Source organism: Penicillium brevicompactum (assembly GCF_028827555.1).
Source record: "Penicillium brevicompactum strain IBT 35665 chromosome Unknown utg000005l_segment0_segment0, whole genome shotgun sequence".
Classification (NCBI taxonomy): Eukaryota; Fungi; Ascomycota; class Eurotiomycetes; order Eurotiales; family Aspergillaceae; genus Penicillium; species Penicillium brevicompactum.
In genome coordinates this window covers 3,101,725-3,116,329 of record NW_026623208.1, presented here as the reverse complement: position 1 = coordinate 3,116,329, position 14,605 = coordinate 3,101,725, and the positions used below count along the sequence as shown (strand labels likewise).

Genomic DNA, 14,605 nt, shown 5'->3' with positions numbered 1-14,605 from the left:
CGAAATAAAATAGACGAAGTTTGAAGTTTGAAACCTGAAACTTGAAGTTCGAAGCCATATTCTGGTACCTAAATATATTTAAGATGTAATCTACTCCTAGCATTTGTGTCTTATAGTACATGAGTGAGTTGTAGCTTTCATAGATGCTGCATTTACACTTGTAGACCCTGCCAAGCCTCCAGGCAACTCCTTGATGCGTGGCCATGTCGATCCCACCTGTCAATATTCTTGCGAATTATAGGCTTTTTCATAGTTTCAGATGGAATGCCATCGAAGTGCCCGAAAAAAAAGGGGGTATGCTCCTCCAACTGGTGAGAAATAAAAAGTCGAGAGAGCTCAGCCTCTTATGATACGAAGCCCGCCGTCATCCATAGAACTTTGTTCCTTTTTCCACTCCCCACTCTCGGCACTTCAGGCCCTGGCAATGAACAGTTGAATGTCCTTGGCTTGTTGACCGGAGTACACCTCCCTCGGCTCACATCGACGGGTTGACCTCATCGAACCTGCATTACTCAGCTACGTGACATTGCGAGATGGCGGCACTCCCGCCATCGAATTTCGGCCCCGACGCCTTTCGATACCCCACAGAATCCGGCTCCTCTCAAATGGGGTTCGCATCCGCTGATAATGGTGCGCTCGCCGAGGGCAGCGCCGGCGAAAGCAACTTCGTGCCCCGCCCCAAGCGCATCGCGTGCGTCGTCTGTCGCAGGAGGAAACTAAGGTGCGATGGGAGGCGGCCGAGCTGCGGCACATGCTCGAGACTGGGACACGAATGCGCATATGACGAGGTGCGCAAGAAGAGTGGACCAAAGCGGGGATATGTCAAGCAGCTTGAAGCACGATTAGGTACGCTGGTCCCAACAACGATCGCCATGACGCTTGTACCACTCAAGGACTATATCGCTGACGATGAGGGATGCATTAGCTCAGGTGGAAACGCTGCTTAAAGGCCAGGATCCAGAACCTACGCAACGAACATCCCCGCCTCAACTGTTGGATAATGCTTTCACGGCGCCCATTGGCGACGAGTCTATACTAGCCTTGCCAGACCTGTCGGAGTTGAGTGATCTGGGAGGCTTTGGGGGTGAGATGCATCGTTCATTCCATGGTCCAGCTGGCCCTGCTGCAGGACACCCAGGCCCAGCGTTGTTTCCTCCGCCCCAGAACACGTCCTCGAACAGCAACTCCCAGTGGGACTTGATCAGCCTAGGATTAGAGGAGCCACTTCCTTCGCAGGATGTTATCGAAGAACTGTATGTGATTCGTGCGGTCCTACGTTGGAACCTGTTTGATCTGTTCTAACTCGAGATAACTTCTAGGGACGCTTTGTTCTTTGAGAAGATATACCCAATGATGCCCATCATCCATCGCCCCCGTTACTATGCAGCCTTGGATTTGGCACCCAACATGCGGCCACCCGTATGTCTGCGATACATCATGTGGTGCCATGCTGCGTCTGTTAGCGACAAGTACTTCTTTCTACATGATCATTTCTACCACCGCGCACGCAAGTACGCCGAAAGCGATGAAATGAAAGGATTTGGAGAGAACATCGTCGGACTGGCATATTGCCAGACATGGGTACTCATCGGCACATACGAATTCCGAATGATTTATTTCCCGCGTGCGTGGCTGAGTGTTGGAAAAGCTGCGAGATTGGCATTGATGCTGGGATTGAATCGACTGGATGGCGCTGGCCTCGATGTCAAGCAATCAATCCTTCCACCCCGAGATTGGACTGAGCGCGAGGAAAGGCGAAGAGTGTTCTGGGGGACATTTGCCACGGATAGGTACGCCAGTGTGGGAACGGGTTGGCCTATCCTCATCGACGAGAATGACGTGAGTTTTTCCTTTACGAGTGAACCCTTCAACCCTCGGAGCCGTCATGGCTAACCATAATCAGATTATGACGAATCTACCTGCTTCGGAGGAGTCTTTCTTGAAAAGCAAACCACAACGAACACTTCGTCTGACCGATGTCATCAACGGCGAAGGTGTCTCGACACTGGCTCCGTTTGCGTGCGTCATAGTCTTGACAAGTCTGTTTGGTCGTAACCTGGTGCACATTCATCGACCTCAGCCTCATGACAACGACCACGATCTCAATGGAGAATTCTGGAAGCGACACAGAAGCCATGATAACATCCTCCTGCATATTGCCCTATCTCTTCCAGATCACCTCCGACTTCCCAGTGGCATGACAGATGTAAACGTGATTTTCGCCAACATGAGTATTCATACTTCGACTATCTGTCTCCACCAGGCCGCAATTTTCAAGGCTGAAAAGAACAAAATGCCCAACCAGATCACGATTGAGAGCAAGCGCAGATGTCTTGTGGCTGCAAATCAGATCTCAAGTATAATGAAGATGATCAGCCACGTCGATTTGACGAGCGTAGGTTCACACGACCCATCCCGAATTCTTTTCACTAACCACCTCTAGTTGAACCCATTCATGTCATTCTGCTTGTACATCGCTGCTCGTGTCTTCGTGCAGTATCTCAAGTCTAGACCTGAGGATTCTAGTGTCCAATCCTCATTACAATTCCTCGTCTCCGCTCTGAATGCCATGAAGAACAAAAATCCTTTGACCGAGTCATTCCTCGTGCAGTTGGATGTTGACCTTGATGGAACTGGCATCCGCGCTTTGGACGACAGACAAGTCTCCAAATATGCGGCACATTCCATGCTGGTACGTCTCCTAGATTCGCCCCTCGAGGATCGAGAACCACTCACTAATACCTCCCAGAAGAGCTATTGTAATGAAGCCCCCGATTGTCCTCCCGTCACCAACATTCGTGGAACTGCCCCAACGAAGGAGCAATCCCAGCGCGATGCCAACCGTCCTACCTACCAGCAATCTACTCCGGGCTTAGCAACATCACTCCCAAGTCGATACAAAGAATCGGCAACCCAGCCAGCCGGAGGTCCAGCATTCAGCGGCGATGATAACCGACATCCCTTTGATCGAAGTCCGATTAATCAAATGGAACAGGCTGACCCAGGGACCATCGTCGACATGGATATGGATTTCTCACCTGACTTTGGAAACCTCAGTGACAGGAACAATCCACCTTCAGATCACCCGACACCTTCGACCCTGAACTCATCTTCGAACACATCATATTCACTCACCGGTGCTGAGGATGCACCTCCCGGAACGAAAAAGCAAAAGTCCACAAACCACCCCAACCAAGGCTCTGGATTACCATTCGATAAACTGAACTCAATTCACATGCCATCCGAAATCCCCAACCCCCAAGCGGCTGGAATGAACTCCATGAACGCTCGGTTCTACCCAAGCAGCTCTGGTAGCCCGGTTATGCCCACTGATCCATCAACCGCGTTCTCTGCACCGCCCACATGGGGTCTTCCAGACCAAATGCCCCAGATGGGCAATTTGGATCTAGGCAACCTTAGCATGGAGAACTTCTCCGAGTCTCAATGGGCCCAGATTCTGGGCACTCAGGTCTTGGGAGAAAGCCCATCCGGTGGAGCCAACCCTGGCTGGGAGGACTGGCGACCGTCATGAGTGATCTCTGCGCGCAGACAAAAGAATGCTCGCCAATGAATTTGTCTATCCGTTGGCATGAGAATATAACCACTACTGCTGGTTCCCGGATTGCTCGCTGCGAGTGAAGGATTCATTTCTCGCAAGCCAACTCGGGCCCAAGATATTGCACCCGACGAAGATCGGATGACCGATCGATCGCCTATAGCAATGCTGGTAGGGTAGCTTACCCTTGGAAATCCTTCTACGGTTTCGCAATCCCTGCCTGACTGTGATACATGCAAGGCATTGGCCTTGCAGCTTATGAGCACCCCAATCCGTACAGGGACTACAGTGTTCCACACTGAAGCTGGTTCCCATTTTTGGATTTGGGACGTCACTCAGATCAACACAACACACTTCTCCCCTCCACGGCTTCCCTAACAGCAAAGGTCGATAATTATGAGAGCTAAAAAGCTCGAACTTCCACCCACCTATTTCATGAATGATGAACGGTCAACCGGTGTCTTGCGGGCGGGGCTTTTCTCTTTTGAGCATTATATGTATTATTTAAAACGGGGCAAACCTGGAAGGCTTCTCCAGAATTATAACAAATCAAGACTCCTTTTCACCATGTTATTATGACAAATCTACGCAGATCTGTATCGGCCAGGGGCGTAGGTCCCCGGGCGAGGAACCCCGGAAGTAGTTCAGAAGGAAACCTTGGAAGGTCCGGCCGGACCCAAGGGTACAGCCCGTCGCCAGGAACTGTAATTATTGAGGTCCTGTTGCAATACGTCACAGAAGGTGATATATGGCAGTGTAGGCCCAAGACAAAATAGGAAATTATTGTGATAGGACCCTTGGAATACTGAAATTTGCCCTGGTCGCTATAAAGCTACTGAAGTATGGCTTTGGTTAACTCTTTTGTATTATGCCATTGATAATTGTTTAGTACGTCCATTCATAATATTTGAAAGCCAGATGCCTGCATGTCTAATAGTACACCTCGATGCAAAAAAAGGCTTGCGAGAAAAATTCAAAACAACAGAGGCCAAATGCAATGCCCGAGGTCACAGACCACCGCCAGCAGCACCAACAATCTTTAAGCCCCCGGAATTAGAGCTACCTGCCCCGTCAGTGGTAGTCGAGTAGGCCAGCCAGTACCGAGACGGATGCCATGCCACAGCCGAGACACCGGCATGTACACCGGCCGTGGGAATTGTGTAAATGCTATCCCCAGACTCCGCGTGAAAGATTTCAAGACCATTACCACCACATGCAGGCTCATCACACGCACCCACCACAAAGCGGCCGTCGAAACTCCAGCTCACACCGCGAATCGCACCGCCATTCTCGCTCGAGAGTGTGCGGCGACAGATCCAGTCCGTCGTGTCCCAGAGAGAGATGAGGGCATCGCTACCGCCCACCGCGAGGTATCGGCCCGTGGGGGCGAGTGCGATAGCAAGACACGCCGAAGTGTGCGCGTTGAGAGTATGCATGATGTTGAAAGATGGGTATTCCATGATCTTGACCTTGCCTTCACCCGTCGTAACGAAAATCTGTTGCTCGGGACGTTCAGGCGTCGGCATACACCATGAGAAAGTGGTAGCGTTCGTTTGAACGGTCTGAGGGTGGGGATCTAGAGCTGTGTATGTAGTTGCGCCAGGTGTGGAGGAGGGAAGGTTGAGGGCTCTGGGGCCGTCGGGGTGGGTAGTCGGTGCGGAGGGAAACTGAACGGAGATGGGGATCAAAGTATCGTCCTAGTCAAGGCGTGTGTGAGCAAGCATATCGTGAGCGATCGCATCGGGCGTCTGCCAAGTCGCAGGCGACCTACCTTCTTGCCAACAACCATTGTACTGCCATCCGCAGACCATGACATAGTGAAAGCTTCACCTCCGACATCTAATTTGCTCACGCACGTCTTAGAGCGCACATCCCAGAAGCGCACCGTGCCATCGGCGGAGCAACTCGCCAGCTCGGCATCGCGAACCGGATTGAAGAGGACTTTCTCAACGGCACCCGAATGGCCGCGCAAGTCAGTCGAGTATCGGAAGTTCGGGCGATCCGGATTCCAAATGCGTAGCGTCCTATCGGCGGAGCCCGTGGCAATCAGTTGGCCGGTGGGGTTCCATGCGAGAGTGCGGATGCTGCGATGCGCGATCAGTACAGATAACGAGAGCTGGCGCCAACACTGAGCTTACGTGTGTGATCCAGGACCCTTGGCGGCTGGATCAGAGTAGCTCTGAGTCTTGACGCCTCCAAAGACAAACGCGAAGTGGTCCTTGTGGAGGAGATCGCGGCGCGCGGGCGCCATTTGGACTGGCTGTGGTGACTTCGGCTCTGGTGACTCTGGTGGCTCTTGCAACGGGCGCAGGGCTAAGTCGATCGCCTTGGCATGAGAGCAATTGGACGTCAAAGGAGAGTTGGTTCTTTTCACAGGGCTATAGGACGGGCTGCTTGAGGATGCAGTTGGAGGACATTCGGATACCGCCTTCGATACTGCCTGGCAGTCGTCACTTTCGGGTGTAGCCGTCATCGCCTAGGCATTCAACTGTATGTCTTTTGTTTTTCTCGTTGAATTTTTGTCTTTGACGATTTCTGGCTTGTTTGAAATATGACTAGAGACATGAGAGAATCATCAAACTGAGTTTTGGTTTTATTCGGACATCCGAATCTCGTGTATGTGAAACTGTGTGCAACTGCCCGGGAATCCTAAAGTGTAAGCTTCAGCTTTTGTACTGCGTGAATAGTACACACACCGCATCCACAGTCAAGAGTATAAATATTCTCGGCTAGCTATGAGAGTCATGAGTTTGAGTAGTTTTTTCACTCGATCGAGGGACAAGCGAGCAATTTACACTGGTTTCTCGGGTTCTGAGACAAAATACAGACACAGGCCGGTAGAACTCAAGCCGGCATTCGAGTCAAAGTGACGAGCAGGAGAGAGAGAGGAACATATTGCTTGACTTGTAGTAGAGCCACGAGAGATTCCGTTAAAGTATCTTCATTCGGTGCTTGCTAGGATGCTCATGCTCGACGTATGGCGTTATGCATCGAGTGAAAGAAAGCGCCGAGACGTCAGATCGCAGCGTGAATTGCTGTCAGACAAATGTATAGACTGAGGTCTCACAAACCCACCGACATTGAGGGAACTACGTAGAGACATTTCGACAAGCAATCCAATAAGAAACGGTATGCAGCCTTATGGGTCCGGGCCGAGCTTAATCCAACCTCACCCGCCGAAAAATCAACCTATCAAGGGACAAGTTGCCACAGGTGCACTCCGAGCTGCAACATGTTCGATCAAGTGGACGATGTGTCACGGCGCGAAAAATGCTTTACTACCATATCTTCATTACCGGCATACGTTGAGCCAAAGCAGATCCCAAAGCGACCACCCTTTTCTACAATCCAGAATCATCCACTTCTACATTCTGTGGGTGATGCGAACAGGGGATGCCGGGGCTATTTGAACTGACGAAAAGCAGGTCGAACTCATCCTACCGAAGGAAACCTATGACAAGATCAAACCGTCACTCGCCAAATTAAATAAGCCCCGGTATGCACGGGTCTTCATGCCGCCTTCTTCTCTGCTGGAGCATGAGTTTTTCAATACATACATCAAGTCAGGTAATTCTAATCCTTGTCAAGCTCGGCTGGAGCTGAGGTGTATTTGAAGTGCGCTTCATGTGAACCAACGCCCGGCAGCAGACTCAATCAATTCACAGAACCCATCATCTAACTTGGCGACAGGGAATATCTTGATGATCTCCGAAGGGTCCTCTGGATCAGACAATGTCTTCACACTTCGCGATGGTTCGTGAGAATTTGCCCCTACAGCAGCTACAGTGCTAACGTGAACGCAGGCATCTTGCGGATGGAACTTGGAAAGGAGATTTATGAGCGAACCGGCCTCACAGGCAAAGTCATCCGCAGCGGAGGCAGGAAGCATGCCAAAGAGAGATATTGTACGTATAACCGCGAACAATGTCGGACTCTTTACTAACGATGTCAGTGGTGGAATTGAATTTGCGACTGCCATCGATGCTGCATGGCAAGAAAGGGTTCGAAAGAATCGTTTGGGCCTTTTCCAATGTCCTGACTCAATCAGTGGCCTGGCTGTTCCATGACCTGGAAGATACCACTTTAAAGGAAGGGGCTGAGAACAAGCCTATTCACCAGCTTCAGCCACAGCTTTTGACATGTGAGGCTGAGGAGGTCAACCATAAGGCAGTCGTCATGCCTCACTTCCACGAGAAGGTGGAGGATATGACGGAAGGGGAAGCCCAAGAATACTGTGGCAATTTGGCGGAATGGCTTGCTCTGATTCAAATGGGTTCTCCCCGGGTTCAAGAAGATGATATCGACCCGTACCTGAGTCGATATGCGGTTCCAGACGCAGAAGAAACTCCAGCTGATCTCGTGAGCTTAAAATGGCGTGGATTGATATCCAGCCAATGGGTCACCGAGTTGTTCTTGCTGTGAGTTTCCAATTTACCCTAGGGGTTGTTACCTTCTTTAGGGTCTGAAACTGACCAATCTACAGGGCCCAAACCCGACAGTGGTTCGCACTTGCCGCATCGAGTTTAGGGAAGGAAGCCGTGGAAGGAAAGGATGGGCTGACGGTGCTGAAGGAAGGCACGAACGTCATCTGCTGGGAAAACGTGGGAGCTTCGATAGTGCAATAGCCCTAACTTAACACAGACCCCGTCACCGTAAATCCAAACTTCATACTTCCGTGATAAGAAGAAAATAGGTTTAATTCACCCTTGGAACAATAGGTGACCAACGGAAACCATAGATGGTCGCCGTCGCCCAATTGGGAATTTATTTGAATATATCCTAGCTGCAGTGTATCATAGCAAGCAAAATAACTTTTGTCCTCAAGTAACAGATTTCTTAACCAAGCGAAGCGGGTGGGGAAAAAAAAGAAGAAAAAAAAAAACAAAACAAAAAAAACAGAGGTATCATGCGTCCTTCAGAGAAAGGTTTTCAAGGGGCATATTTTCCTCGGAGGCTAGAACAGGGGGAATCGCGGCTCTGGAAATTAGGGAAGGACCGAGTGTGGTACCGACGAACTCCAAGTGCACAACACGTGTCCATAAGACCCATCCTTCCCATGACATTTGCAGCATGAAGAAAACTGAGGCGTCGGTCTCAAAAGCATCACGAATCTCAACCTTCATGTTGGGCGGCAATTGCCGGATGGCTCGTGAAAAACTTTCAACGGCGTTTCGTTGTCCTTCTAGAGTGAGCTTCACCAGCACGTGTTTTCTGCTAACTCCAGATATTGGCCGGGGCAGACGAGACGGAGTTTGATTGTTGAGTATCAGACTGATCTGTCCGGTTCCTCTAACCGTCTCAAAAATGGCATTTGGAGCAAACTTTGGTTTTTCGATTTGGAGTTGCTCGAACCATTCAGCAGTTTTAAAGCTCTCTTTCTTCTTGAGCGTTTGGAAAGCCCGGAACAGTCTTTGGGTGAATGATTTTGTGGCCGCACGTGCGGGGGTAATCTCCTGCTCTCCAATCGCCGCGATAATGTGGATGTTGGACTTGGCTTCGGGCTCTCGAATCGCGGCTGCCGCGTGACAGCAGTCAAGAATGACAAAATGATCCATGAGCTCTGCCTGGTGAAGTTCTGAAAAGATATGACTCCACCGAATTTCTTTCCCGTTTGAGGTGAATCGCAGCATACCGTCTTTAACAGCACTGTGTCCAGAGTAATAAAAAATAAAGAGCGAGGGCAAGGAGGAATTGGCGCATGGGCGGATAGTTTTTCTGACCTTTTCTGTAACACCCCAGACGGGTAGCTGTGCGCTGCTCTCGATTGAAAACCTGACACACTTGACGCCCACGAGTTTCAATATCGACTCCATCGTGTTCAGGTCGTCTTCAGCCCCGGTGTTGTCGTCGTCCCAGCGGACTAAGACTGCGATCTTCTGTGAGTAGAACTTGCTTCTCGCCGCAGCCACTTTTTTTAAAGCAGACTCAAGGTGCGGAAGTTTGATGACCGAGACTGGCTTTCGTGGAAACGAAATGGGGATCTGATTTTGACTTGGCGCTGCGGGCAGCTTGCTGGGTGACTTCATGCTTGATGGTTGCGACATCTCGCTAAAACAACAGTGAGCACATGCAGGAAGTGAAGAGGAAGTGAAGAGGAAGTGAAGAGGAAGTGAAGAGGAAGTGAAGAGGGAGTGAAGAGGAAGTGAAGAGGGAAGTGAAGAAGGAAGTGAAGAGGGAAGTGAAGAAGGAAGTGAATAGGAAAAGAGGAAACTAACATTATATTGAGTAGGAAAGTGATGCAAAAAAGATGCTGAAGCAGGATGGGTGAGACGACTGATGAACGAGGAGAATAGTAACGAGCTCAGCAGATAGTTGTAGTTGGTCGGGGGAAGAAGGAAGGAGAGTTGGGAAAGGGGAGGGAGACAGTATTTACACCCATAGGTCTGGCTCCTTCCCAATTGGGCGACGGCGACCACTTATGGATTCATTATGTTGCCTATTGTTCCAAGTATAATTCACACACATTCTCCTATTGGCATTGAAGGATGCGATATGATCAATTGAGTCATTCACTAGTGTTGAACGCCTTTTTGATAACAAATCTAAGCCACATTGTTCACGATGTATGATTCATGCCTCGATGATCAAAATCCGGACTCTGCGCTTGCCGGCTCCACGGCCTTCTTCCTTGACGGAGCTGACATTGACACGAACCCGCTGGAAAAGTTCCACTGTCACACTCCGTGCCTTATCCGCGTTGTTCTTCTCTTCCACACGAAGCGTATACTCTTCGCTGTCAAAGTCTGTAGTTCGGTGAGGGACCAGCTCGCGGCGCTCGGCAACGGAGCGTGCTCCAGATTCACCGGGCAGCACGAAGTCTTCCAGGCGAACAACACCTTCGATACCGAAGCGAGGGACGAAGATAACGACTCCGTTCTCGAATACACGCATCACATATCCTTCCTCTTCGATGCCTGCATCGACACCGTCAGCAGCCATCTTCTCGCCACGGGCCTTGAGAGCCTGGCCCACGTAGTACTCGATACTAGCACGGCCAGCGAATTGCGCATTGCGGTGGCGCACGTTGATGTTGCGGCAGATGTCTTCGAGCTTGTTGCGGGTGCAGACACCCTCGATGACAGCGTGTCCGTCTTCGCCTTCGTAGCCAATCGCGGAAGCCAATTGACGGTGGACCATCAGATCGGCATATCGTCGAATGGGAGATGTGAAGTGAGTGTAGATGGGTGAGGCAAGACCGTAGTGACGGAATTCAGATTCGGCAAAGGCACCCGCGCAGAAGTACTCGGCAGAGGTCATACAGCGGGTTGCCAGGATACGGACCAGAGTGTTGAAGAATGGGTTTTTGGGATCCACACAGCGGTCCAAAGAGTCAGCCAGAGCCCTGGAGCTTGAGACATCGATCTCCATGTTCCGCTTCTTGGACAGTTGGTTGCTGAGGTCCTCGAAGTTTTGCGGTGGTGGCGTGGCGTGGCGACGCAACAACGCTGTCTGCGAGAAGGATTCGAAAATCTTGGTGCCGACAGTGATGTTGGCGAGAAGCATGAACTCTTCGACCAAACTGTTGGTGTCAAGCATCGCCTTGGTCTTGACATCTGTTAAAGGATCACCACCCTCGTCGTCTCCAGTCTCGATGCGGACTTCTGGAGAAGCAAGGTTCAAAGCACCAGCATCCATACGCTTCTGGCGAAGGACCTTGGAGAACTTCAAAAGGTTGCGCATACTGTCAGTCAACTCATCCTGTGCTGACTTATCATCGATGCGCAATTGGGCTTGCTCGTAACTGAACGCCTCCCGAGAGCGGATGACGGACTTTGTGAAGTCGGAAGACACAATCTCAGCTTCGGGGGTCATCTCCCAAAGAACAGAGAAAGCATATCTCTCAACGTAAGGTTTTAGCGAGCACAGGTCGGTACCGAGAAGGTGCGGAAGCATATCGATACGCTTGTCAACGAGGTAGACAGTGGTTCCGCGAACGCTGGCCTCGGTATCCATTGGGTTGTTCGGCTTCACGAAATGAGACACGTCTGCAATGTGGACACCAACTTCGAAATTTCCGTTGGGCAGTCGTCGAGCATGCAGCGCATCATCAATATCCTGACAGCCAGGAGGATCGATACTGCAGATGAGCAAGTCGCGGAGATCCTTCCGGCCGTTCCATCCCTTATCTTCCTTGGAGGCCGGTACTTTCCAATCGTGTCCTTCGGCTGGAAGACAGTCCAGCACAGACTTGGGGAACGGCTTATATTGAACATCGTACTCAAGAAGAAGAGCCTCAGTTTCAGCACCCTTGGTTTCCAGTTCTCCCAGGGATCGGATGAAGTGACCAGTGGGGTACCTTGAATCCCGATCCCAGGAGTCGATAGTGACAAGAATACGCTGGCCGAGCAGATCGCTCGCCTGTCTGGTGCGCAGTCTGATTTTGGGAATGCGCTTGTCCATGGGCAACAAGAACACATTTTGCTGTCGCCGGCCCGAGGATTGTGAGCCGGCAGAGCTCTCATCAACATGGCCGACATATTGGCGCCAGCTACGCTTGATGACACCAACGACCTTTGCGGTGGGTTGGGGCTTTCCTTCTGAGTTCTTGCCATGGGCCTTCTTCACTTCTTCCTGGAGAGCCTTGCGTTCTCTGTCGTTCACCACTGCTTCGGTTTCCTCGCTGTCAGGATTATCATTGCGAGTCACAGCCTCCTCATCCACAATCTTCGTTGAGGGGGTCTTCCACTGCTCCTTGGGCAAGATTTCAACGACGACAGAGTCACCGGCGATAGCACGGTTACTGTTATCCCGTCCCAAGATAAGAAGAGGCTTGTCGAAAGCCGAGGTTTTGACGGAGCCTTCCAAATAGTTATAGGGTGACACATTGAATACACCTTGGTGCAATGTCCCAGCTCGCAAACCAGTTGTGAGCTTGGACATGGAAAAGTATTCGGGGTAGAACAGGTCGCCACGAGCTGTCTCTTTGGCCTCGCGCGCATCCTTAGACTCGCTGATCATGTCCAATAGCATTTCTGATCCCTCTAAACCAGAGACGTAGTCGGATAGGGAAAGAGCTGTGATTTCTTCATCTTTGGCTTTCCGTCGGTTCTCCTTGTCATCAGTGATGACCACAATTGCGGGAACCGACTTCTCTTTCTTTCCCTTTTTGATCGATTGTTGCAGGTGAGATCCATACCAGCTTGCGACCAGACGCACAGCACGATCGTTCCGGTCATTAATGGTTTCTTCGGGACCTCTCCGAACGTGTGTTTCACGGCGGAACTCATTGAAGAACAAGTAGTAGCGTTTCTCATCCGACTTGATCAGAGCGAGAAGACGATTGTAGAGGGGGAGCGATCGGTTTCTGAGCTCCTCGAGGACGGTCTGGAGGACAATGACATCATAGAAGGCACCGGTGTGCTCGAAGAGATCCATTCCATTCAATAGCGCATTTGTATCGGGGACCAGGTAATGGCCGCTGGGGAATGCCTTTGTACCGGCGGGGCGATCAGATAGGACGAACGGCGCGACTGTTCCAAGTTAGCGGTATGCCTCAGTTGTATCAGGAAAGCTACACCCACTGTTTCCATTGGCATCGGCGGGCGCAATGGTGGGACATTGCGAGCAGAGCCTAGAAGAACATGGGATGTCTTCTCTCAAGTAGAGCTCGCGGACAATCTTTTGCACCTTTCCACTTTTCGTGGAGCGGACGAAGACCTTGCTGGTGACATTAGCCGCCTGTGGGTTGGAAGACAGGTCTCGCCTTAGACTCTTCATCGTGACAGCAAGAACACTGGCTTTGGAAAATGTTCGAAAGGTGTTCGTCAAGATCGGAAGTCTTTTGCAGGCAAGATTGGTTATCGGTGGGTCCTGATAAAGCGCTGAGGTAAGCCGACGTCGTCGTCAATTTGGAGTAAAAAGATGCCATTTGATCGGTTGCAATACATAAGAACAAGTTCTTCTTGTGTTTTATTGGGAAATTCTCTTTCCTTCTTTTTACAATCCACGTAGTTCACAATGGTTCTCGCCGTAAGTATCCTATCCGACCTTCGAAGGGCCTTACTTACGACTCAATCGCAGGCCGTGGGGCAGATATGCTCAACTGCCAGCATCACCTCGAATCTTGCACAGTGCCAGTTGTTGGTTAAAAAGGCAGCTGCTGCAGGTGCCAAGGTGATTTGATATTCTCCTTGCATGCCTCAGTCATGAACTTATCTCTACCAGGTATTGTTTCTTCCCGAGGCTTCAGACTATATCGCTTCTTCAGCAGAGCAATCATATTCTCTTGCCAAGTCCTCGGAGAGAGATAGCTTTGTTTCGGCTCTGCAGAAAGATGCCGTGCAGCAGAAGATTCACATTAATGTGGGAATTCATGAGGTGGCCTCTGAGAGCAGGCTGAGGAATCTATTGATTTGGATAGACGACCAAGGCGCCATTACTCAAAGCTACCAGAAAATTCATTTGTTCGACGTTGATATAAAGGATGGACCTTGCCTTAAGGAAAGCGCGTATGTTTCTGGTGCATGGTTCAGCCCTTGGCTCTGCTAATGAGAGACATCTTCAAGGAATGTCCAACCGGGGCCACAGATCCCCAAACCATTTGAGACGCCTATAGGCCGCGTTGGCTTGAGCATTTGCTTCGATGTATGTACAGTATTGGTTGAAATCCGGCATTGCGTTAGATACCGCCTGTTGAGCCCCTTGCTTACACCTGTTTCACTTGTCTAGCTGCGGTTCCCAGAAATCAGCCTGGCTCTGAGGCGGCAGAATGCCGAGATCATCACGTACCCATCTGCTTTCACAGTGCCTACTGGAAAGGCCCACTGGGAATCATTGCTGAGGGCAAGAGCCATTGAGACCCAATCATATGTGATTGCGGCGGCCCAGGCAGGCCCACACAACGAGAAAAGACGGAGCTATGGCCATTCGGTCATCATTGATCCCTGGGGAGAGGTTCTAGCGGATCTGGGGGATGAGTACCAGGAGCCCCAAATTGCGACTGCGGATATCGATCTCAGCCTGGTGGCAAAAATCCGGCGTGAGATGCCTTTGCTTCGAAGACACGATCTATATCCGGAGTTTTGATGGCTTAAAAATGCACTCAGCAGA

At 50.7% G+C, this 14,605-nt stretch overlaps 6 protein-coding genes across 6 annotated transcripts; 3 read left to right on the top strand and 3 right to left on the bottom strand.

The window, feature by feature from the left end:
* Positions 1–533: 533 nt before the first annotated feature.
* N7506_007022 (putative C6 transcription factor Prf) lies at positions 534–3,532 on the top strand (the record flags this gene model as incomplete). Its single annotated transcript, XM_056956315.1, has 6 exons — positions 534–846; positions 926–1,253; positions 1,320–1,839; positions 1,904–2,395; positions 2,444–2,692; positions 2,750–3,532. 6 exons carry the CDS (start codon positions 534–536, stop codon positions 3,530–3,532), a joined length of 2,685 nt encoding a protein of 894 aa, XP_056810649.1.
* Positions 3,533–4,563: 1,031 nt separating this feature from the next.
* On the bottom strand, positions 4,564–6,032 carry N7506_007021 (uncharacterized protein; the record flags this gene model as incomplete). Its single annotated transcript, XM_056956314.1, has 3 exons — positions 4,564–5,253; positions 5,328–5,640; positions 5,695–6,032. Coding segments are annotated over 3 exons (1,341 nt in total), but the record flags the coding sequence as incomplete, so codon positions are not given.
* Positions 6,033–6,788: 756 nt separating this feature from the next.
* On the top strand, positions 6,789–8,181 carry N7506_007020 (ribonuclease P protein subunit p40; the record flags this gene model as incomplete). Its single annotated transcript, XM_056956313.1, has 6 exons — positions 6,789–6,929; positions 6,982–7,123; positions 7,247–7,309; positions 7,360–7,461; positions 7,509–7,974; positions 8,040–8,181. 6 exons carry the CDS (start codon positions 6,789–6,791, stop codon positions 8,179–8,181), a joined length of 1,056 nt encoding a protein of 351 aa, XP_056810647.1.
* Positions 8,182–8,460: 279 nt separating this feature from the next.
* On the bottom strand, positions 8,461–9,582 carry N7506_007019 (uncharacterized protein; the record flags this gene model as incomplete). Its single annotated transcript, XM_056956312.1, has 1 exon — positions 8,461–9,582. The coding sequence occupies one exon, from the start codon at positions 9,580–9,582 to the stop codon at positions 8,461–8,463; it is 1,122 nt and encodes a 373-aa protein (XP_056810646.1).
* Positions 9,583–10,126: 544 nt separating this feature from the next.
* N7506_007018 (exosome catalytic subunit DIS3) lies at positions 10,127–13,273 on the bottom strand (the record flags this gene model as incomplete). Its single annotated transcript, XM_056956311.1, has 2 exons — positions 10,127–13,026; positions 13,078–13,273. The coding sequence occupies 2 exons, from the start codon at positions 13,271–13,273 to the stop codon at positions 10,127–10,129; spliced, it is 3,096 nt and encodes a 1,031-aa protein (XP_056810645.1).
* Positions 13,274–13,513: 240 nt separating this feature from the next.
* N7506_007017 (carbon-nitrogen hydrolase family protein) lies at positions 13,514–14,581 on the top strand (the record flags this gene model as incomplete). The annotated part of the gene is made up of 5 exons (XM_056956310.1): positions 13,514–13,525; positions 13,577–13,669; positions 13,721–14,004; positions 14,062–14,140; positions 14,225–14,581. 5 exons carry the CDS (start codon positions 13,514–13,516, stop codon positions 14,579–14,581), a joined length of 825 nt encoding a protein of 274 aa, XP_056810644.1.
* Positions 14,582–14,605: the final 24 nt, after the last annotated feature.